The sequence below is a fragment of the Zootermopsis nevadensis genome, unplaced genomic scaffold (assembly GCF_977971745.1).
Source record: "Zootermopsis nevadensis isolate Lab colony 2312 unplaced genomic scaffold, Znev_1.0 Znev_ptg000024l, whole genome shotgun sequence".
Lineage (NCBI taxonomy): Eukaryota > Metazoa > Arthropoda > Insecta > Blattodea > Termopsidae > Zootermopsis > Zootermopsis nevadensis.
The window spans coordinates 10,630,613-10,652,531 of record NW_028259156.1 but is presented as its reverse complement, the minus strand read 5'-3'; the positions used below and the strand labels follow the sequence as shown (position 1 = coordinate 10,652,531).

Below are 21,919 nucleotides of genomic sequence, written 5' to 3'. Positions count from 1 at the left end.
ACTTATCTTATATATGAATTATTAAGAACTCTGTGATACCGCCCTTCACTCTGTCCATTTTAGTTTTGATTAAATAGATCGTCGCTGGTGGACATCGTGGTCTCTTACAATTGAACAAAGTTTGAGGTAAGGGATTCCTATTTATTATTATTGTTCATCACATTTAATGATTTCATCTGCATTTGTGAACTCATGTAAGAGAAATAGGCATGCCTTCTTTTGACGTAAATACGTCTATAAGGAAGGGTCATTCGGCAAAAACAGCGTTACGAAGATGTGTAAGATCCAGCGCCGAGTCACCTTTAAACGTTCATTCCTCAGGAATGGTAAGAGTAAGGGTAATGTAAACTATATGTAAAATGATCAGTAAATAAGGACCTTTAAGAATCTGTAATGTATTTTATTGTAATTATAATTGTTTATACATTTATTGTAATTTTAATGAACCAATGTATACAATTTTCAATGCATCTGTCGCGTTAAGCGCCCGCCTCTCGAAAACCGTAAGAGATGGATCTGGACATATTGCGTATTACCTCTTGAGCTTTCCATATCTGTTTTCAGATTTTACATACCACAAATGGTTTAGGTCATACAAACCTTTATTTATACAAATAAAGGCACATCGCACTTCACGCTACTGCTGCGTTTGCGTATTTACGTCAGATTCTCCGGAACCGTGGTTCCACTGTCAATGTTTTCATTTTGGTTAAATAAGTTTATTTCTAGAAATTAAGGTGCCAGAAGGGGAAGGGGAAGTGAAAGTGGGGTGGGGTGGGGATGTCTGTTGTTTTTATATAGAATTACTGGAAATAAGGAATTTGAATAAACACAAAAAGTTTGTAATTATTTGAATCTTTATTACTGATTAATTCTTATTGGCATATGTTTTTTTTTTAGGAAGTTGTTAGCATGGCATATTGTTGCATACCATAAAAAAATGTTCTGATAACTGATATCTCTGGCTGTGTAAGAAAGATGATAACACACTATAAATACTGAAACCAACCCTGGTTCTGCTGTATTTAAGAGAAATAATATTGTTTAAGCAAAAGAACTGGTAACTTATTACAAATTCTACTCATTATTGACATTAACCTTGTTTACTTCCAATGCCAACTTTGCCAGTGCTTCACGATCTAGTCTGTAATGATGCCAGCCTTCCTCTTCTGTGATGTCAATTGCACCCTTTGCTTTATAGAAATCTCGAGCTGGATTCCAATTAAGGACAGCAAAATCTAATCGAGAGCAACGAGACTCAAAAGCTCTCTGAAATAAGTAAATCAATCAAAGTGTCACATAAAATAGAATAAAAAAACATGCATTTAAATCAGACTACACTAATGACTTTTGGTTCCACTAGAATGTCAGCTTAAGCAGGCAGCCAACTAACAATACAAGAATTTAAAATTAACCCTAATGAAACATTTTCTTTTGTTTATAGCTATACAGACACATGGATATTTTAAATTAAGAATTATACACCTTAGTGACCTACTCTGTATATAATTACTGCTAGTACAGATTTGCAACTGCATGACATAACCTCAAAGTATTGTACCACAACATTTGTAATTTTTAACAAGCACATAAAATGTAAGGTTGTACATAAAGGTGTGATCTATCTGCCAAAAAAAGTCTAATATATGTCTACATAATGATCCATCTGATGAAGTTATTAACAATTACAAACATAATGACTATGGTTTAAGGTTATGTCTAATGTGATGGGAATCAGTACTAGTAGAAATCATACATAAATGGATCATCAATTCTATAATGTTAACTGATACTTTCCACTAGCCATACAATACAGATTCTTTGATCTGAATGACATTAGGCATCATAATTTCATCAAAAAATGTTTTTAGTTTGTTTGCTACCTGCAATATTTATTTATGATTCTGTCAGTACTTTCTTGGGCAGAGAAAGGTTTCACATAAGTTTAAGAAACATTACTATAAATCTGTTTTTGCTTATAAAAGAAGTAAGAAATATTGAAGTTTGTCTTGCAATAAAATCATAACACTATAGTTATCCGTGGCGTAATAGCCCTTGAGAGCCAAAGCTGACTAGCTGGCTGCTGGCCTCACGTTCACATGCTTGAGCAGAGGTGAATGATCATCCAACCAGATATAGGGTGATGTGTGGTCAGCACAATGAACCCCCAGCCATTGCTAGTTTTCATGACCGGATTACGCTACCCATTGTAGCTCCCCAATTTCCTCACGATGCTGGGTTGGCACTTGTCCCACACACCGGCCGAAAATCTCATGAGAAATTTCTTTCCCCGAGACTCGAACCATTCCATATCACCAGTCCGAAGCATGATGCCTCAGACCGCGCGGCTAAGGCACGGGACACACTATAGTTACAAGAAATTTTAAAAGTTTATACAACACACCAGGTATTAGAAAACAACAAAAACTTATTAACAGATTCCTACCTTGGCTACTCTATTAAATATGGCTGATCCCAGACCTTGCCCTCGACAACCAGGGGTTATATAAAGATCTTCCAAGTAGAGTGCCTTTCCCTTCCAAGTTGAGTAAGTATAATAGTACAGTGCATATCCTAACAATATATTTGCATTAGAATCATCACTTGTTCCTGTATTTGAACTTCCACATGCTCCTATAAGGAAATAAAATGGGCTATGGTTAAATTCAGCTTTCAAGCATGATAAATAAATTAAGTTTTTGAAGTAATATTTCCGATATTCATTTGCATGCTTCTTTATAAATGTATATAACAATTATGAAATGCCTCTCAGTGTGTCATTACTTTATAGGCACTGCAGATTGAATTATATATCAAATTCAATGTATGTGTGAGCCCATAACTTACTGCCAGAAAAATAAAAAAGTCCTTAAAATGGGTTTGAATCCCAAAGCTATTTGTAGATTGTTTTACATTCCACTGCTCCTAAAAAAAATCTGGAGAGAAATGCAAAAGGAAAACAATGTGTTCACCAGCCTGTCTTATAAAGAAAAGCAAATTTGTTGAATTTTTGGTAATAAATCACAGTGTGCTCAAAATTTGCATGTATGTAACTTTTATACTGTTATGTCTGAATGCCACGTAAACTAAATGAGAATTCTTTATTTTAGTTCACATACAGATCCATACATATATATACATATTTGTTACCTATGTCAGAAAACTCCCCACTATTATTTGGAACAACAGCATCACCACTGTCTTCAAGGGATCGTTCAGCAACAAAACAGTAGAAATATGGATGCTCAGGATTAAAACCGTCCTCTTCCAGAACTGCAACAAATGTAGGTCATGTGAACAAACCCACTGATTTAATTGTGCATTACAGGTTCAACACCTGAAACTAATCACTTTAAAAACCAAGAGAACCAAAGAATTTTGACACAATGAGTGACAAACCACAATTCCATATATGTTACGAAATTCTGCAGACTTAATTTATACACCACACCAGCCACAGAAAATTCTGACAGAGTATGAACATGGGTCTAAATAATTTCTGAATATAAGATATAACAAATTTGGTCTACAACTATCAATTGTATGGACCATTGAAGATACCTATAATAAAATATGAAACACTATGTCTGAACACATATCGTGTATTTAAAGACCTAATTCAATAAGCTTGTTGAAAGATTAATAGACCTGGTAATCCAAACAGGTAACAAAATTTGGCAACTATGCTTAGAAACTGCACAAAAACTTGTGAACATCAATACTGTGAAAATCATTTCTGAGTTCAAACATGCCCAACAGTCCAATCCATATAAGCAAAAACATTAAAAACACACTTCAATGACTACAAGCTTATAGCTGGTGATGATTATTATAGTTCTTCTTCTTCTTCTTTAGTACTATGGCCCTTTCAGTGTTGCCTTGGCTTCTCTTGCGATCGATGCCCAGTCTTCCCTATTCTGTGCTTTTATTCTCCAGCCTCTTACGCCCATCCGTTTAAGATCAGACTCCAAGTCTTCGATCGGTCTTCCTTTCTTTAATTTGCCAAGAGGTTTACTATTGATGATCATCTTACATCCTCTATCATCACTCATTCAGAGTATATGTCCAAGCAATTCTATCCTTCTTGCCTTTATTATGGCTACAATATCTGAGCTTTTGAACAGCTTCTCCAGCTCGATATTCATTCTAATTCTCCATAGGCCATTGTCACATATTGCACCAAAAATCTGCCTTAAAATTTTCCTTTCCCAGGACATAAACATTCTTTCAGCTAGAGATGTTAAAGTCCAGCATTCAGATCCGCACAATACTATAGGTCGTATTATAGCAGTGTACAACCACACTTTAAGGTTTTGGTAGATATACCTTTTCCTGAGAACTTGGCCTAGAGCGTAGTAGCATTTGTTACCTGCAGCAATTCTTGCTTTTATTTCTATGAGGATGTCTTTAAAGCTTGTGATCAAGGAGCCTAGATATTACGAAGATGATAATATTACTTGGGATTATTTAAGACCCATATGAAACATCTTGTCTTCCCACTCTTCTCTATGACAAACTTGAACCCAAACAGTTACTCATACTATCAATTCCCCCCAAAAAGGCCCACACCACGATACTTACTGTCTGTTTCAATTGCTGGATCTTCTGGGTACTGTGAATAACTTGCCAGTTCCTGAAACAATATTAATGCAACATGGTGGACTCAAATGTCTGCAGGTATACATTGAAGATCATTAAACAAAATAATGTATGAGAATTACATATAGAAATGAAATTCCAAAATGAATTGTAGTTTTAATTGCTTACCCATATAAAATATAAGTTAGAAATAATAATGAATTAACATACAATACAACACCTACTGCTGGTATGGTGGTGTATATTAGAGTTATGAAAAACTATTTATAGTACTTATAAACAACAATCTTAAGAACTTTGATGTTTTCCAATCATGCACAAATCATTTATTTTACAATAATTTGTCCTTAAATGTATTCATTCTATTCTAGTGGTAGGAAAAACTTAATTACCAAAAATGTTTCCATTGTGAAATTAATAAAAATTTCTTTATTAATATTTCCAAATTTAATTTCCATGCATTTTGCAGTAAACATATATTTTGAATATTCTTAAATTATACTGACCATTAGCATCTATTTTAGGTTCATCTGGCATCTTTTCAAAATCTGCTAGTTCCTGGAAACAACACATAAAAATGGAGGGAAAATTAACACAAGAATAAAAATAAATGAAGTAAATTTATTTATGGATAAAAAATAATAAGGGTGAGGACTTGAACAAACAATAGAAGGACATCTGTGGAAACTGCAGAATTTAAGAATATTGCACTTAAACTTTTATCTTGAATGGATTTGACATACAAAGTACATAAACAGAATTTACTCAAATATGTCTTGTAAGGACAAAATTTAGTAATGGGGTACCAAACCCCTGTATGACCAAATAGTCCTTCATGAACTTAATTTTCATATCACTATTTTCAATTACCAAAACTGTGCCTACACTGTCAAAACAGGCATCCAAATTTCAGACACATCAGTTTTAGGAGCAAGTGCATGATTACCTTCATGCTAGAATGCTGTGCTGTACAACTTGATATAAATTTTTCTAAATTATGTTTTTTAGCAATATACAGAGCACCAACAGGTGACTTTGAAACATTTATTAACAAGTTAAACAGCATTATGGACTACCTTTACAAACCGAAAACAGAATTTGTCATCTCTGGGGATATAAATATTGACTATCTCTCTGAAAGCTGCCATAAGCAATGTCTAAATTCTCTTTTAGCAATGTTTAATCTTACACCTACAGTTAGCTTTCCCACAAGAATTCTAAATAGCTCCAACTCTGCCATTGATAATATTTTTGTAGATAGTTACAGGTTAGAACATATTTCCATTAAACCGGTACTAAATGGGCTATCTGATCATGATGCTCAACTATTAGTTATAAAAAACATAAACATTATTTCTAACTTTCGCAATGATAAAAAGGTAACTAGAGTGATAAATGAAGTCACTTTAAATGAATTTATACAACATCTCAGTAGTGAAGATGGAATTATTACTCAGTGGCGGTGATATGGATTCGAAGTTCAATTCTTTTCTAAACATCTTTTTAAGCATATTTGAAAAAAAGTTCTCCTACTAAAACAGAGAAAAAATTGTCTGAAACCAATGTATGGATTACTAAAGGAATCAAAACATCATGCAAATATAAGCGAGCTCTTTACCTAAGTAGCAGGTCCAGTAATAACCCACTATTGAAGCAACACTATAGAAAATATTGCAAAATTTTATCTCAAGTCATTAAAGAAGCTAAACGCATGCATTACAATAAATTGATAGTAGAGTCTGAAAATAAAGTAAAAACTGTTTGGAAAATTGTAAAAAAGGAAACTGGCAAACAAACTACAGACATTGAAAGCCCACCATTAATGATAAATAGTAACAGAGTAAATGATCCTAAACTTATAGCTAACTATTTTAATACCTACTTTTTAACGATTGTAGAAAGAATGAACAGCAGTGATACCATAACTCCAAAAACCGAAGATGCAATGAAGTTCTTGGCTAAGGCAATTCCTAATTCATTTCCAAATATTAATCTTATTCCTACCACACCAAATGAAATTAAAAGTCAAAACATTCATGTGGTTATGATGGAATTTCATCTAAAGTACTTAAATCTTGTGTAGATTATATAAGTATTCCATTAAGTTATCTCTGTAATCATTCAATGGCTGTAGGAATGTTTCCTGAAAGACTTAAATATTCAAAAGTAAAACCATTATATAAAAACGGTGAAAAATCCTGCATCTCTAACTACAGACCTATTTCACTGCTGACAACATTTTCTAAAATTTTTGAGAAAGTTATATGCAAGAGAGTAAATAAATTCTTAAACTCAAACATCCTTGTCGAGGAGCAATTTGGATTTAGAAAAAATCTCTCAACAGAAAAGGCTCTATTTCGTTTCACAAATGAAATTGTATGTGCCCTTAACAATAAAATGCATGTGGGTGGAATATCTTGTGACCTAGCCAAGGCATTTGATTGTGTAAACAATGAAATATTACTAATGAAACTGAAATTGTATGGAATTTGAGGTATAGCAGGACAATGGTTTAAATCCTACCTAAATAATAGAAGGCAGAAAGTAGAAATTAAAAGCCCCCATACCAATCATAATACCTATTCAAGATGGGGTATCGTAAATCATGGAGTGCCACAAGGTTCAGTTCTTGGACCCTTACTTTTCCTCATATATATAAATGACCTGCCGGCAACTATAAATTCTATATCCAAACCTATTCTTTTTGCTGATGATACAAGTATCATTATTGCACACCAAGAATTGATCTATCTTGAAAATATCATGAATGATGTCTTTGTCAACATAAACAAATGGTTTAGAGCTAACAAACTGGCACTAAATTTTAAAAAAACAAACTTCATAAAATTTGTTACTAAGCACAAGACATATCCTAGATTAAATATAGGTTTTGAAGAAAAATTAATTGTGGAAGTTGAAACAAACAAATTCCTTGACTTACAAGTCGACAGTACCTTAAATTGGAAGAAACACATCGAGTATATTATTCCCAAATTAAGCTCTGCATGCTTTGCCATGAGAACAGTCGTACCACTCATGACAATAGATACTTTAAAGCTAGTTTACTTTGCTTACTTTCACTCTGTATAGTCATATGGATTAATCATTTGGGGAAATTCAACAGACAGTAATAAAGTTTTTTACATGCAAAAGAAAATAATTAGAATAATGGCCGGTGTCAAAAGCAGGGTATCTTGTAGAAAATTATTTCATAAATTTAATATACTTCCACTTGCAAGTGAATTTATACTCTGCTTGCTATCATTTGTGGTGGAAAACATGGATAAATTTAAAAGAAATACAGATGTACATAATTTAAATACAAGACGTAAACGTGATCTATATGTGCCAAATGCTAACTTTACTAAATATCAGAAAGGAGTGTACTATACAGGTATCAAGTTATTTAATAATCTTCCACCAACAATTAAAAGTCTAAATTATGATATAAAGGTATTCAAGCCTGCATTGAAAGATTACCTCTTTACTCACTCCTTCTATTCTGTAGATGATTTCATCTCTGCTGAAAATGTTTAAGCTTTATATCCATAATCTACGTATATGTAAAGCAAGTTTTGTATTTATATTTACAATTCTGAGGTTTATGTATATTAATTTGTAAAATTATTTTTCATACTTGTATTGCAGAATCTGAAATTTATGTACATTGATATGTGAAATATGTTCTTGTACTTGTGTTGAAAGTTCTGAAGTGTATGTATATTGCATGAAATGACATGTTCTACATCCTTTGGTTGAGTCCTAAGAAGGATCTATGGAATGTAAATAAACTCTACTCTACTCTGCTACAGGCATCTATATTCTCATTATAGAAGAGGCTGTGTGAGCAGAAAAATTAATTTTGAAAGAGTGATGGAGGAATAGAAAGACATCAACCTGGACACAGAAAAAGACTCAGTCCTCCAGAGATAGTTGTCATTAACCTAATTGTGCCATCACAGATTAGGAAGATTGAGTATGAAGTCTGTAGTGTAGCACCCTGGTGTGTTTTGTTGATTCTTGGTGTGTGGAAAGGGATGGAATAAAAAACCAAGAATCAGTTTGATTATCCTATACATAAAATCCTTTTGTACATTGTTCTCCATTACAAACATTTTATTTAGTGCTGACGAAATATATGTCCATTGCAATTTCTTGCTTAGCAGTTGTTCCATTCATAAAGAAATCACTACGCAGTGCTAAGGTGGTAAATAACATAACATTGCATAGTAATATAAATTCATTAGATAGTCATGTTATGAATAAGAGAGTAAGTGATTTAAACTCGAACGTCTTTGCAGGTGAACAATTTGGATTTAGAAAAAATCTCTCAACTGATAAAGCCCTATTCAATTTTACAGATGAAATCTTAAGTGCACTAAATAATAAAGTGAATGTTGGTGGAATATCTTATGATATTGCTAAAACATTTGATTGCATAAATCATGAATTATTACTATCAAAACTAATTTTTTATGGAATTCGAAATATAGCTGGCAAGTGGTTTAAATCATACCTTCATGACATAAAGCAACAAGTAGAAATAAAATCATCAAATGATAGCACCTACTCAAATTGGGGAGTTGTAAAGCATGGAGTGCCTCAAGGTTCAATACTTGGTCCTCTGCTATTTCTCATATATATCAATGATCTGCCCCCAACCATCAACACTCATTCTAAACCTATACTCTTTGCTGATGATACTAATGTTATTATTTCATATCCAGAAATTGACTGTTTTCAAAAGTGCATAAATGATGTCTTTGCTACATTGAACAAATTGACTAAAGCCAATAAACTCACGTTAAATTTTGACAAAACAAATTTCATAAAATTTTGTACTATGACAGAACTTGTGTAAATTTAAATATGGGGTATGATGATAAAATAATCGAGGAAATACATACAACTAAATTTCTAGTCAGTTGAAGAATTCATAAATACATGTATGTAACAATGGCGATGGTTTCTCATCATAATTATTTTGCTGTAATACTATAGTTCCAAAAATCTGTAAATAGCTGTTATAAATATGTATTTATATTTGTGCTAGAAACTAGTATTGTATTTGTGCTATGACCTGTTCTACATCCTTGGCTTAGGCCTATGAACGATCTATGGAATGTAAATAAATTCTATTCCATTCATATTAAATAAGCAGTTTCATTATGGTGTATTTAAAGACAGAAGATTTACACATTCACTAGTGACAACTAAATTAGGATAATTAATCTGTAGTGCCAAAGAATTGTTTCAATTTAAAACCATATTGATATTAGAAGAAAACAGATTCTAATATAAAAGAATATCTTTCATGCCAGTACCTTAAAAGAGTGTATTAAATGACAGCTATGAACTTGCCTGTATCAGTCTCCGAATTTCTCTACAATCTTCACGTCTAGCTTCCCTGATAGTGAATCCATTCATTATTAAATATTAGTTTATCCCCTATAAATAAGTTTTGATTAAATGTTTCTTTTTACCTGTAAAGCAATAAATCAGAATCATAATTAGAACTAACTGCAACAAGTACTTCTGGATGAAGTTGAATAGAAGCTGGGTATATGGTACATTCACAATGCTATATTAACTGCTAAATTTATGTAGAATCTAATGTCTTAAGTGATGTGGGAGGAATTAATATACTGGAATTCACCTGAAGGGACTGAAGAAAAGGTATCAAATTCTGCCAAGGAAAACAGTTGTTGCAAATCTTTACAATTGGTAATGTGAGTGTTCCACATTTAATTTTTGTGATTTTATTCAGTCTGTCCAGCCAAATATTAAGCCACAGTATGTTGTGACATCCTCCCAACCCTTCATTCATAATATTAAAATATCACATTGTACTTTACATAATCTAAACAAGACTATAGACATATCTAGGGTTTCAGGTTTTCATAACACTGATCTGGGTTGTTGAGGCCCATCTGTACTGAGCTTCATCTCCCTTCCTCTTTTATGGCTCTGACAGTCCAATCTTTATGTGCTCCATATCCCAATCATCTGCCTACCCCTATATAACCCTTCAACATCCTGACACTTACTTCAACCCTAAAGATGCAGGCACCTTGTTCCTCTAAACCAGTGGTATGCAACAAAAGACTATACAACACAACCCAGAATACTACAATCTGAATCACAGGCACACTTCATGAAGGTTAAAACCAACCAAAGCCTGCCAGGTCAGAATAAAAAGGTCGATGGAATGGTCATGCAGTATCCACTCTTTTAGGTGCATAAGAGTACATAAAAAGGATAGTACTACAAACACCAAAGAAGTGTCTATTAGTTATGAGCGATTTAATATTTTTTTCAGTAGCAAGGTGTGGAGAATGAAGTTGGAGGCTAGTAAAAATTATAAACAGTTGTGACTACCGGCAAATACACAATTTTAAGGAAGAAACCAGTAGTAGCTTCATCATCTACCGGCAAATACACAATTTTAAGGAAGAAACCAGTAGTAGCATCATCATCATTGGCTCTACAGCCCTCTGTGGGTCCTGGCTTTCTTCAAAAGCTTCTTCCATTCTTCCTCATTCAGAGAAAATCTATTTGCCAGTCTGCCATGAATGAGAATAATTTGTAAAAGGTGTTTGATCATTAACTAAATAATTTCCCTATTTTATTTTAATAGTTTACTGTTGAGCACGCACATTTCATTGTAAATGCTTTAATCATGACAACCCTATAGCAACCAAATAGGTACATGTGCACATGTAACACCATAACTGCAACCTCCAGACACACCCCCAAGCACCCAAAGGCCAGGTAATATGTTCTGGCATACGCCCGTCTTCATATTCTCAACCTTGTCAAATCATTACAATTATAAACCATCTTATCATTCCAACTGCTCCAAAGTTATAATTAAAACAAATCTTCGTCCAACATATCAACCGAAAAGACTCATGTTAATGAGACTTGGTATGCATACTAAACCCACGAAATATGATAGAAAGCTTTTTTATTAAAACATTCCAACAGTTGAACTAATAAGAAAGTAATTATAATTAATATGCAAATTTTGGTGTTGCATTTTCTTCGTATTTTCCCATGGATATTATATGGGAACTACACCGTACCCTCAGAGATACGCCCCAGCTCCCGAATTAATCTGCGACCTAACTCACAAACAAACAAAAATATCCGAGGGCGAGAGCACGGGCACGAAACATACTAGGCACCGGAAAGGTAATCTGTGCTTTGAAGCACTACATAGGAAAAATGAATACAAACTACAGGGTTATTGAATGTTAACATAGGTGGCACTAATAACACTGGGCTTTACAGATCTAACAAGATTCTTTAGAACAAAATGTTACCGATGTTGTATATAATTTAGTGGCTGCATTGTTGCTGGAATAAAATGTGTAGGCGATAATATCACCTATCACTTCTTGCTTGTCGCTGAATCCTTCCTAAGGAATTATCTGACACTAGCACCTCTGCTGCACTCTTATGACTGAAGCCGTAAACATAATTCACCGTGCAATAACATCGGTTGCCCTTGTTTGTTGCTGTTTGTCAGAAGAGAAGTATTTCCGGGCAAGGTTAAAGTGAACTGATTTCTCGAATTTCAGGTGTGGATGAATTCACATGTCCAATTATTAAATTAAAAGCAAGTTGTGTGTGAAGCAATGATTCTGTAGCCTTCGGTAACAAAAACGAACATGACATCTCAGACAGACAAGCTGGGGATGTCTCTAGGTATGTATATGCTAATATTCTGCAAAAAATGGTAAGAATGTCTCACGTATTGAGCAGGAAACGGGTAATTTAATGTCGAATTAATGTTTATCAAAAAGAATCCCAAATCTGTAGAAGGTATTGTGAGCTCTTGAATAAAGTGTATTTGTATTCAAGATTTAGTTTGGTAGGTAAAGTTTAAGATTTGTTGAAAAAACTACATTTAAATATTAATATTTTCAGGTCACCATAATGGGGACAATTTTTGTTCCTTTCACTAAACATTATCTTTCTTTAGATTAGCAGTAGATTTATAATAAGTTAGGTTCTTGTCAGGAAACAGATAAAATACTGCTGATGGCTTCATAATGATATATGTTTTTACTTGTCATTTTTGTTACTACTACATTGGTTTTAAATTAAAAGAACCATGTCATACTTTTTTCTTCTCTCCATCACCAAAGTTATATCCCAAAAACAATGAAAATATGTTTATTTTTGTGAACTAGCAAAATGCCCATGGTGTTACTATAGGGATATTTGACAAATGCTCAGTAACATTCTTCAGTTGTGCTTAGTTTCCAAGTTGGAGAAACCATTGTGACCAGGACAGGTTTTTGTTTCTTTCCTTTGTTCTTGTAATCATTCCATTGAAACATCCATGGTGTTGGTACAGTTCTGTCTTAGTTGGTTTCCAGGCTGAAGAAACCATCTTCACTGGGACAGGAACAAGGGTCACAACCTCTGGGAAGAGGTTGTGGCCTTTGTTCCTGTATCCTTGCCACTGAAACAAACAACTCTGGTGTTGGAACTCTTCTGTTGTGCCTAGTTTCTGAACTACCTTTACTGGGAGTCAAACTAAGATCAATTTTTTTTGTGTTGTTGCCTTTGATGTTGTAATCCCATTGCTGAATGTAACAACTTTGGTCTTGGCACTGTTCTTTTGTCATTCTTGGTTTCCAAGCCAAAGAACTAATGTTCACCAAGATTTGATCACAGGGCAGATTTTCAAGGTTGTATGGCCTTTGTTCTGTAATCTCCTCATGAAAACAAACAGTTTTGGCTCCATTTTTCAGTTGTGTTTAGTTTCCAAGCAACAGAAACCTCCTTCATTAGAACTCGAACAGAGAAGCTATCCTGACTGAGATTTTCTGAAGTCTTTCCAGGTATATAATGCTGAAATAGGCAATGACAGTCCCCTTTCACATCCTTAGCTACTCACCATTCACAATATTTTGCCTGTCTTGTTTTACACAGAAGAAAGTAATAAACTTCCACATGTGCCAATAATAACCATCAAGAACTACACACCTTGAGGAGAGAGGGACTGTGGGCATGAAAATTACTAGCCAGACGTAATAAGTACAGAGGAAATGTACAGCATATTGTGATTTATAAACTATGGTGTGCACCCTTTGCACTACATCATTATCATCTGAGTTTCATAGCAGGCTTCAGTTTATTTGCAGAAAGTCTGCATAGTTGGCACTAACAAGAGTTGTTTCAATAGATTCATGTATATTACCCTGATGTTTTTATTGTAATTTATTATTTCAAAATCTTACTGTCTGTATTTCAGATGAGATTATAAAGTTTAATAAGAGAAAGCCTGGTACAGGTCCTGGAAGTGTCATATCTAGAGGAACACAACAGTTACAAAGTAGACGTGGTGGTAAGGGCAACAAAAATTACCAAAGTAACACAACCCCTGTTTCATTGCGGGGCAGATTTCAAGGACAAGGTAGAAGGTTTAATCAGGTGAGAGCTTTTTTATCATGGCCCACAGTAATTGATTTAGTAGAACATACGAAGTACTGTGGTGCTGTGTGGTACAGTAATCTTCGGTTACTGCAGTAAAATCTGTCATGTTATGTTTATGGGTTCCTTTCTAATTCCTCAGTTACTAAAGATTATTGTCTAACAGAAACGTGGAAATCTTGGAGCTTCATTGCAGGACACAAGTTTCATTGTATTAGTATGTAATTTAAGGACTGTTTTATGTTGTTCTGTTGGGTTATGACACCATATATATAGTCTTGTGTTTTAGAGGAATGTATTGCATCCACCTTCAACCCTCATTTGATTTATGGATATTTGTAAGTTTACTAAAGCATACACAGGCATCACTGCTGGCATGTTATGTTAGAATGGATTGAGCATTAAAAGGATATGTGTACAGTCACAGCTGTCTGCCACATTAGAAATGTTACATAGTAACATTTAGTGGGGCAGGCTGTACTAAGAATAAAATTATTTTTTTTCAATATTAATAAGTTATTTTATATCAAAATACAAACAGTGTGTTGTATGATTATAGATTGTACCTTATACTGGTGTTGTTTTGTTGCTTGTAGGTGTCTTACAGAAACCAGTTTTTGGCACATAAATTTGGCAGGTTTTATGGACAGCACCCACTTATGAAACGAAATGGAGGTACAGGAAGTTCAGGCAGTAAAGTACAAAACTCGACATACACTGGAAGTATTCGTAGTTTTGGCAGCTTTCGAGGAAGGTCGCGCTATCCTGGACAACGATTGGCTCGTAACAGAATTCGATTGGCCACTCAAATCCTCAATACAAGACAACAGAACAGGCAGCAAGCTTTGCAGTATTGGAATTCTGGTTCTGTTCAAGGTGGATATAGGGTTAGTCAAGTGATTGTAATGCACAAAGTTTGTTTTCTAACTTCATGTTGGTGCTGCCACCACTGTAATGACACTGGCACCTGGATCCTACTGTGCAGGCAACTAGAGCGTTTATAAGTTGTCGGAGGGTGTTGTTGCCGGTTGTTCAAGGTTTATTTTGATCCAGGTGTGAAAATAAAATTATTGTATCTCTGTTCTTTCTTTTAGATTATATCTAGAGGTTTGCGAGGACCTGAAATGAGGCAGCAGAGAGGTTTTCATGGCAGTCGAGACATGGTGAACTCTTTACATTCTGATCAGATCATTCGTCTTCAGAAACAACAGACAGTGCAACGAAAATTAAACAAGGCAAGAGTATTGAAGTAAGTAAGATATATCTTAGTAATGGGAACTTAATGTTTTCCAAAATAAGTGCCAAGGTATACTGCACTGGAGTGTACATATTTTCCAAATGCACGTTTTTTAAATTGTATTTACCTCATTGGCCTTTAACCTTTATCTTACTAGCGTTCCCAGTCTGGGACGAACGTTCCCGGAGCAGAACTCAAAACTTGCAACATTGTAAGTAGACTTGGCTACGTCTTTTGGCCTCTTTTAGGGGCTGCAAATAATGAATCACTTTCTTTAGGGTTCTGACAATTTCAACCTGAGCTGTCGACTGGGAAATATAACCATAAACAGCAATAAACATTGTTATTGTCAAGTGGGTTTTGTCGGACCCCCTATTCAAAGCTGTGAAAAGATTGTGTATCCACTGAAGTAGGGGAAACAAATATTTCTGTGTGGTTATTAGTTCACAACCATGGCTTCTACCATGTCGAATGAGCTTCCAAAGAAGAAAGTAAAGTTACTGAGGCCTATTTAGGTAATTAAGATATTAACTGCATTTTTAAAAAACTATGTATTCTCTGTTCTATTCGAATAAATATGACTTTTATTTCGTCAATTTTTCATGTTTACTTTAGATAATATTAAAGTTTTCTGTAGAGCGTGCACAAAAGTTTAAAAACCTGCAAAAAAACTCTGTAGGGCTGCTACCACTTTGCCATTTAAATCCCCGTCGTTTAAAGGTTTATGACACTTTACATAGTCATGTAATTTCTTGTACATTGTGCCATTTTTGATAAAATAAATTAATTGTGATTTGAGGTTCATGTAAAGCAGAGTTATATTGAACTGATTAAACTAAAAGTAAATTATATGACTGTACTATTTCCAAGTCTAATATAGATTTAATAAATAAATTTAACAAGTGTCATTTATTGTTACGCCATCATTGTTACTACTAGCATATACATTTATAATGTTTTTGGTCATCTTTCAGGTCTGGCCAGTTTATGGACAAGAACTCTGTGACTGGATCATCTGACAAGCTGATTGTTTGTATAGCCAATGACCTGGCAGCGAAACTTCATGGCCGTAAGGAGCATACCAACATACGAAAAAAGTTTGGTGGAAATAATACTTTTATGGGTAAATATGGAATTGAGAATTGTCTATTCTTCTGTCTTCAGACTTGGCCATTGTATAACAGAATGTTGTGATAGCACTTTTCTAACCACCTGCGATTTTGTGCATTGTACAGATGCGTGTTTAATATCTCTTCAAATGTGCAACAGAAGGTAAGAATTATGTTCAATAATGTATTATGTCAAAAGAGAATCTTTTAAAACTGCATCTCATTTTTTACTTAAGTATCTGTTGTTCATTACTTGGTATAAGTGTTAGATGAACTGGAATGCCCCTATTTTAGTCCTGAGTTAATAATTTACTGTGCCCACAATTTCTGAAAGTATGTCATTTATATCTCTTGTGTTGTTCATAAATAAATTCTTTTGCACCCTATGCAAGCTGCCCCTCATAATTCAAAATAAAATTGAGTGAGATAAGACTGTTGATAAAAAAGTTTTAGCACACACTGGTGCAGTGTGTATGTATTTGTAAGGGCATTTCTCCAGCAGTGAGAATGAAATCCAACATAGTAATGGCAACAAGAAATACAATTCGATTTGGCCAATCTGTCAGAACTAGCAACCCTTCTTGTGGAACTAATGCACAGGGAAGCTGGTGATAAGGTTTGAAATAGCAGTCCTAATACCTGTGACATTCTAATTTTGACTTTTCACTTCAGAGAGAAAGTTATTGTTAATGTATCCTTTCAACAAATCCCTTAATGATAATTACGTTTGTTTTTTAAATAACCAGTTAACACTAACTCCAAAAAAACAGTTCTTCTTGATAAGCTAATAGTCACTTACCTAGTCAAGAAATTTCCCACAATTAATAGAATGCATAGATTTATTATCATGTTCACAAGAACCTGCCATTCGTCCCTATCCTGAGCTACATGAATCACTCATCACACTCTTTTCTCCAAAATCCTTTTTTAATATCATTGGTGTATCTAGTAGGCTTCTCAGTTGGTACAACTAAAATGCTGTATGTATTTTATATCTGTCCCGTGCATGTTGCTTCCCCTGCCCATATCATCATCCTTGATTTGGTCACCATAATAACATTTTATGATAACTACAAATTATGAAGTAGGATTTGAGGTTCTTATGGCAGTGAGTATGAAGATGGCTGTCTTTTCGGTTGTAGCACCATATAGTGTGGTAGAAGTTTACCAACATTTCAGATGTTCTTGTTGTCTCCATCATCAGTACTATCATTGCCCTGATGATGGAAGCAGCAAGGACCTGTATAACCAGAAGACAGCCATCTACAAATTATGAAGCTCATCATGGTCCAGCCTCTTACTTTCTCCCTCTTAATTTTTTTTTAACAATCCATTCAGTTATTAAAAACATTATAGCTGTTTTAAGAATGTGAACCAATTACAGTGATTTCTTAATTATTTAGGAGCTTCATTTACTAGACGCAGCAATAACAACAGCCATCTTAGCCGTCAGAACATAGCAGCTGCTGGTGGAGCTTCAAGTGTGGTTGATATGTCACGTGAAGGCTCTATTGTAACAACAATCAGTCGGTACAACAGTGCCTCATCAGTTGGCCACAACCAACAGGCAGGATCAGTAATTAGAGGTGTCAAACATAATAGAGCTCCCACAGTTGAACGCTGTGTGCCTGTAACTAAAGTAAGAAGTGCTCTCAATTTGCAGCTACAAAAAGAGATTGCAGCCATACAGGGGAAGACTTTCCAGCCATCAACAAGTACTACGGATTTTATGCCTCATGCTGTTGGTCTGTCTGGATTTAAACCAGTTCCCTCCCTTACTGCTACCACATTGAATGAGCGCTTTAGTTTGGCACTATGAATTTTGAATCTTGTGATCTTCAAAATAACTATTTTTTTACAAAACTGATGTTATATTTGAGCACTTTATCATATGCTCCTCATGTTCTATCATATTGGATAACAAAATGGAGCAATATCTTTATTTTTGTGTTTCACATCTGACCATCCATAGTTAACACTTAATTGTGGATGCCAAATTGGAATACACAATGTTTTATTTGCCATATATAATACTTAAAATTACTAATGGCATAACATTCAAATACAATTCCTATTTTAGAAAATGAGTTGACAAAGAGAATTGTTGAACATCAGTTCATTGTCATCTCATCATTGCAGATTTTTAATTTATATGAATCTCCAGAACATTACTTGCAGTTGTAATGATGTTTAATTGGCAGTGTTATATATTTACATTATATTTACTGTTCAATCAAATATATGTTAAACCCCCTGAATGGCAGACTTCTTGTGAAGTCTTGATCATGTTTGTACTATATAGAGGAGGATATTTACAGAAAGGTTTGATTTTCTGTATTTATTTTGTATTTGTAAATAAACTGACTTAACAGTATTTCCATCTTAATATTATGACAGCTTTGAAGTGAAACTGTTTAAATCAAAATGTTTACCATTTCTTAAAGTTCACATGGCTCTACCTCTCGGGAAGAAAATTAATGTACAACTTTTTTAACAAGCCATAACACTACAGACTTTTCCATGAGAAAACTATTTGTCTTTCAAAATGGAAAAGAGTTATTTAAAAACTTCTATGTAGTGAAACTCTAAAAATCAAAAAATTGTATTTATGTTAAACCAGAGAGGTTATATGTAGAGATTATAGCCAATGTAAATAGAGTTAATTGTACTTATCATTGGAACAGAATATGGTTATTTTGTTTGTTATAGGAAAGTTCTAACAAAACTTCTGTGCATGAATTGTGTAAATCTCCAGATTTTGTGCATTTTAAAAAGTTGACACTATGAAGACCAAAATGGATTCTTAAATGTTCGATACATGTCACTGTCAACTGATTGTTCATATGAGATGTACATTGATGAATGTGTTAAAATATTTTAAAAGTGCTGAAGATTAACACTTTATACCTAAATATTTATGGTTTTGTTTATAGGAAAGGGATTGCCTCTTCCCCCATCCCCCCTTTATCCCAAATGTAATTCTAGAGGCAGAGCGAGAAGTGGTGGCACTTGCGAAAAAGACTGATTTCAGTCATATGAGATGGAGTGTGTGATAACCTTGGATAAACAGTTTGTGGTTTATTCAGTTGAATGTAAGAGTGAAGGTGGTTTTTGTAGCTGCGTGGTCTGAGGCATCATGCTTCGGACCGGTGATACAGAAAGCGCGCTGGTTCGAGTCTCGGGGAAAGAAATTTCTCATGAGATTTTCGACCAGTGCCAACCCAGCATCGTGAGGAAATTGGGGTGCTGCAATGGGTAGCGTAATCCGGTCATGGAAACTAGCAATGGCTGGGGGTTCGTCATGCTGACCACACGTCACTATATCTGGTTGAATGATCGTTCACCTCTGCTTAAGCATGTGAACGTGAGGCCAGCAGCCAGCTAGTCGGCTTTGGCTCTCAGAGGGCTGTTACGCCACAGATTATTACTTTCTGTCACCTTCATCAGAAGACAATGCTAAATCCTAAAGAACTGTTTGTTGCACTACATTTTATTAAGTTATATGCATACATACAGCTGTATGCTGGTGCAAAAAACATAATTAATGTGAACTTTCCATTTAAAATTTTCAGTCTGTAACCATTTATCCTCTAGAGGTGTTCTTTGAAATATTGGTTTATAGCAACTGTTAACATACAAATATTGCATGAGTATGGAAGATGTCAGGTAATACCAAGACTTGAAATGGAAGTTACTGAGTATTATCACTATGCATTAAATTTAGTAAATAATACAAATTATGTTGGAAATCAGTGACATAAGATTACTATAATTACTGTATTTCTTATCCTACATTATTTCTCGATAGTCAAGTGATGCATGCCAAGCTTGAAAAGACCCAATGGCCTATATGAAGTGCATCTACTGAAACGTTTCAAGCCTCCCCCTATAGGACACATGCAGTTCACTTTGAGCAAAAGAGTATGGGCATTTGAGGGGAAGGATGATACAGCTTGGTATGATTTATTCCAACATGCCAGGAAAGGTAGGAGATGTAAAACAAGTGGCATATGTGGGGAAATAACAAATGCCAGTACATTTTGTGATGCATAATTTCCTGTAATGATGGAGATAAAATCAGTGTTATAGTTATCTAAGCTGGTTGTGGAAAATTAGAAAGGTGTCCAGATTTCCAATGGGGGAACTTATACATTGGTAATCACTTTTAATTACTAGAGCAACGCGCTCCTTTCGGAGCACCATGTGCACAACAATCATAAAACGATTTACTGGAACGTTGAGTCGATTCATTGAATGAGTAGTATGACTTGAATGGGTAGTATTATTAGTATCAGTTCATCTTGTTGGTGTTGGTACTTCAAATATTTGATAACGTCTTTCACTTTTCTTCATTTCTTTATTGGTCTGACGTTTTAGTTCTTTACGTCGGTGTTCGGAGGCCAACTGTCAGTCAAATCTTCATTTTCAAGAATGTGTTGTGCTCCTTCTGGAGAAGTGACATGCGACTGACTTGGTAGTAGTTGATCTCGGGATTGTGAAGCGTCATTTGTTTACTCGGCGTTGTTGTGTTGGTTTGCTTACTCGTCACAGTTGTGTTGTTTGATGACGTCATTTTTTGACGACGACGGGGAATCCCGAATCTACTATAAACATTTCTGATTCCCCGTTGTCGTCAAACAATTTGTAGCCAAACAATTACGTCATCAAAGAATAATATAAAATTCCCCCTTCGGAGGGTTGGTTGCGTTTTAAAATCTTGAGTAAGAAACTAAACCCCCCGAATGGAGGGTTAAAACACTTGACTTGCGTTTTAAAATCTGTTTACTCGGCATTGTTGTTACCTAGGAAACGTCATCTGTTTACTCGGCATACAATGAAACGAAGGGAGTTAAAACACTTGACCAACCCCTCCCTTTGGGGGGTTGGTACCGCTCGCATTTAAACGCTCACGTAGGACACCGGGTCAGACAAATCTTCATTTTCAAGAATGCTATGTGCTGCTTCTGGAGCAGTGACATGCGACTGTCTTGGTAGTTGGTGATCTCGTCGTGAAGCGTTATTTGTTTGATGACGTCATTTTTTGATAGACAAATCACAAATTTTATTATAAAAAATTGGCAGTGGAACCACGGTTCCGGAGAATCTGACGTAAATACGTCTCTGTATTTAAATTATATTTAAGCAATAAATACAATGAAAGGAAGGTAGCTGAATGTAATGTAATGTAATGAAAAAAAATGAAATGTAATGTAATGTCAAAATTATCTAGTCTACAACGCACTTCTACAAGCGATTCACAGCTCAGCTCTTTCCGCAATAACGAAAGCGGATTGTTGACGGCAGTAATGTAACACAACAATGCCGAGTAAACAGATGATTTTTCCTAGGTAACATAACAATGCACGCAAGCTGACCATTGTTGTAGGTCCATATTTACACATTGTTGATATAGATCTTACACGTTTTCCCATGTAACAATGCCGAGTAAACACGACGTTCCATAGGTAACCATTGTCGATTTTTAATACGGATCTTATACATTTTCGTTACACTTTTTAACGTAAAT

General features: G+C 34.7%; 2 protein-coding genes across 16 annotated transcripts; one reads left to right on the top strand and one right to left on the bottom strand.

Annotated features, from left to right (window-relative positions):
* Nucleotides 1-839: 839 nt before the first annotated feature.
* Nucleotides 840-12,064, bottom strand: LOC110831962 (thialysine N-epsilon-acetyltransferase). Of its 15 annotated transcripts, none has more exons than XM_087355587.1 (6): nt 11,925-12,064; nt 9,961-10,082; nt 5,106-5,157; nt 3,151-3,273; nt 2,447-2,634; nt 840-1,269 (listed from the first exon to the last, which is right to left on the bottom strand). In XM_087355587.1, exons 2-6 carry the CDS (start codon nt 10,024-10,026, stop codon nt 1,078-1,080), a joined length of 621 nt encoding a protein of 206 aa, XP_087211713.1. In that variant the 5' UTR covers nt 10,027-10,082; nt 11,925-12,064; the 3' UTR covers nt 840-1,077. The 15 variants fall into 15 exon arrangements, with proteins under 15 accessions (XP_087211713.1, XP_021924208.1, XP_021924214.1 ...); XM_022068516.2 differs by lacking the exon at nt 5,106-5,157 and adding an exon at nt 4,582-4,633 and having other exon boundaries at nt 11,925-12,062; XM_022068522.2 differs by lacking the exon at nt 9,961-10,082 and adding an exon at nt 4,582-4,633 and having other exon boundaries at nt 11,925-12,038.
* Nucleotides 12,065-12,138: 74 nt separating this feature from the next.
* On the top strand, nt 12,139-19,306 carry LOC110831961 (uncharacterized). Its single transcript, XM_022068512.2, has 6 exons — nt 12,139-12,309; nt 13,868-14,046; nt 14,643-14,933; nt 15,141-15,295; nt 16,258-16,406; nt 17,796-19,306. Exons 1-6 carry the CDS (start codon nt 12,273-12,275, stop codon nt 18,209-18,211), a joined length of 1,227 nt encoding a protein of 408 aa, XP_021924204.1. The 5' UTR covers nt 12,139-12,272; the 3' UTR covers nt 18,212-19,306.
* Nucleotides 19,307-21,919: the final 2,613 nt, after the last annotated feature.

What these genes read in the sequence shown, in the direction of transcription:
- LOC110831961 (XM_022068512.2), top strand. Translation starts at nt 12,273, where the DNA reads ATGACATCTCAGACAGACAAGCTGGGGATGTCTCTAG. An exon ending in CAAGCTGGGGATGTCTCTAG is followed by an intron (nt 12,310 to 13,867) that starts GTATGTATATGC and finishes TCTGTATTTCAG; the next exon opens with ATGAGATTATAAAGTTTAAT. An exon ending in AAGGTAGAAGGTTTAATCAG is followed by an intron (nt 14,047 to 14,642) that starts GTGAGAGCTTTT and finishes TGTTGCTTGTAG; the next exon opens with GTGTCTTACAGAAACCAGTT.
- LOC110831962 (XM_087355587.1), bottom strand. Translation starts at nt 10,026, where the DNA reads ATGAATGGATTCACTATCAGGGAAGCTAGACGTGAAGATTGTAGAGAA. An exon ending in AAATTCGGAGACTGATACAG is followed by an intron (nt 5,158 to 9,960) that starts GCAAGTTCATAG and finishes TGTTGTTTCCAG; the next exon opens with GAACTAGCAGATTTTGAAAA. An exon ending in TATTTAATAGAGTAGCCAAG is followed by an intron (nt 1,270 to 2,446) that starts GTAGGAATCTGT and finishes TACTTATTTCAG; the next exon opens with AGAGCTTTTGAGTCTCGTTG.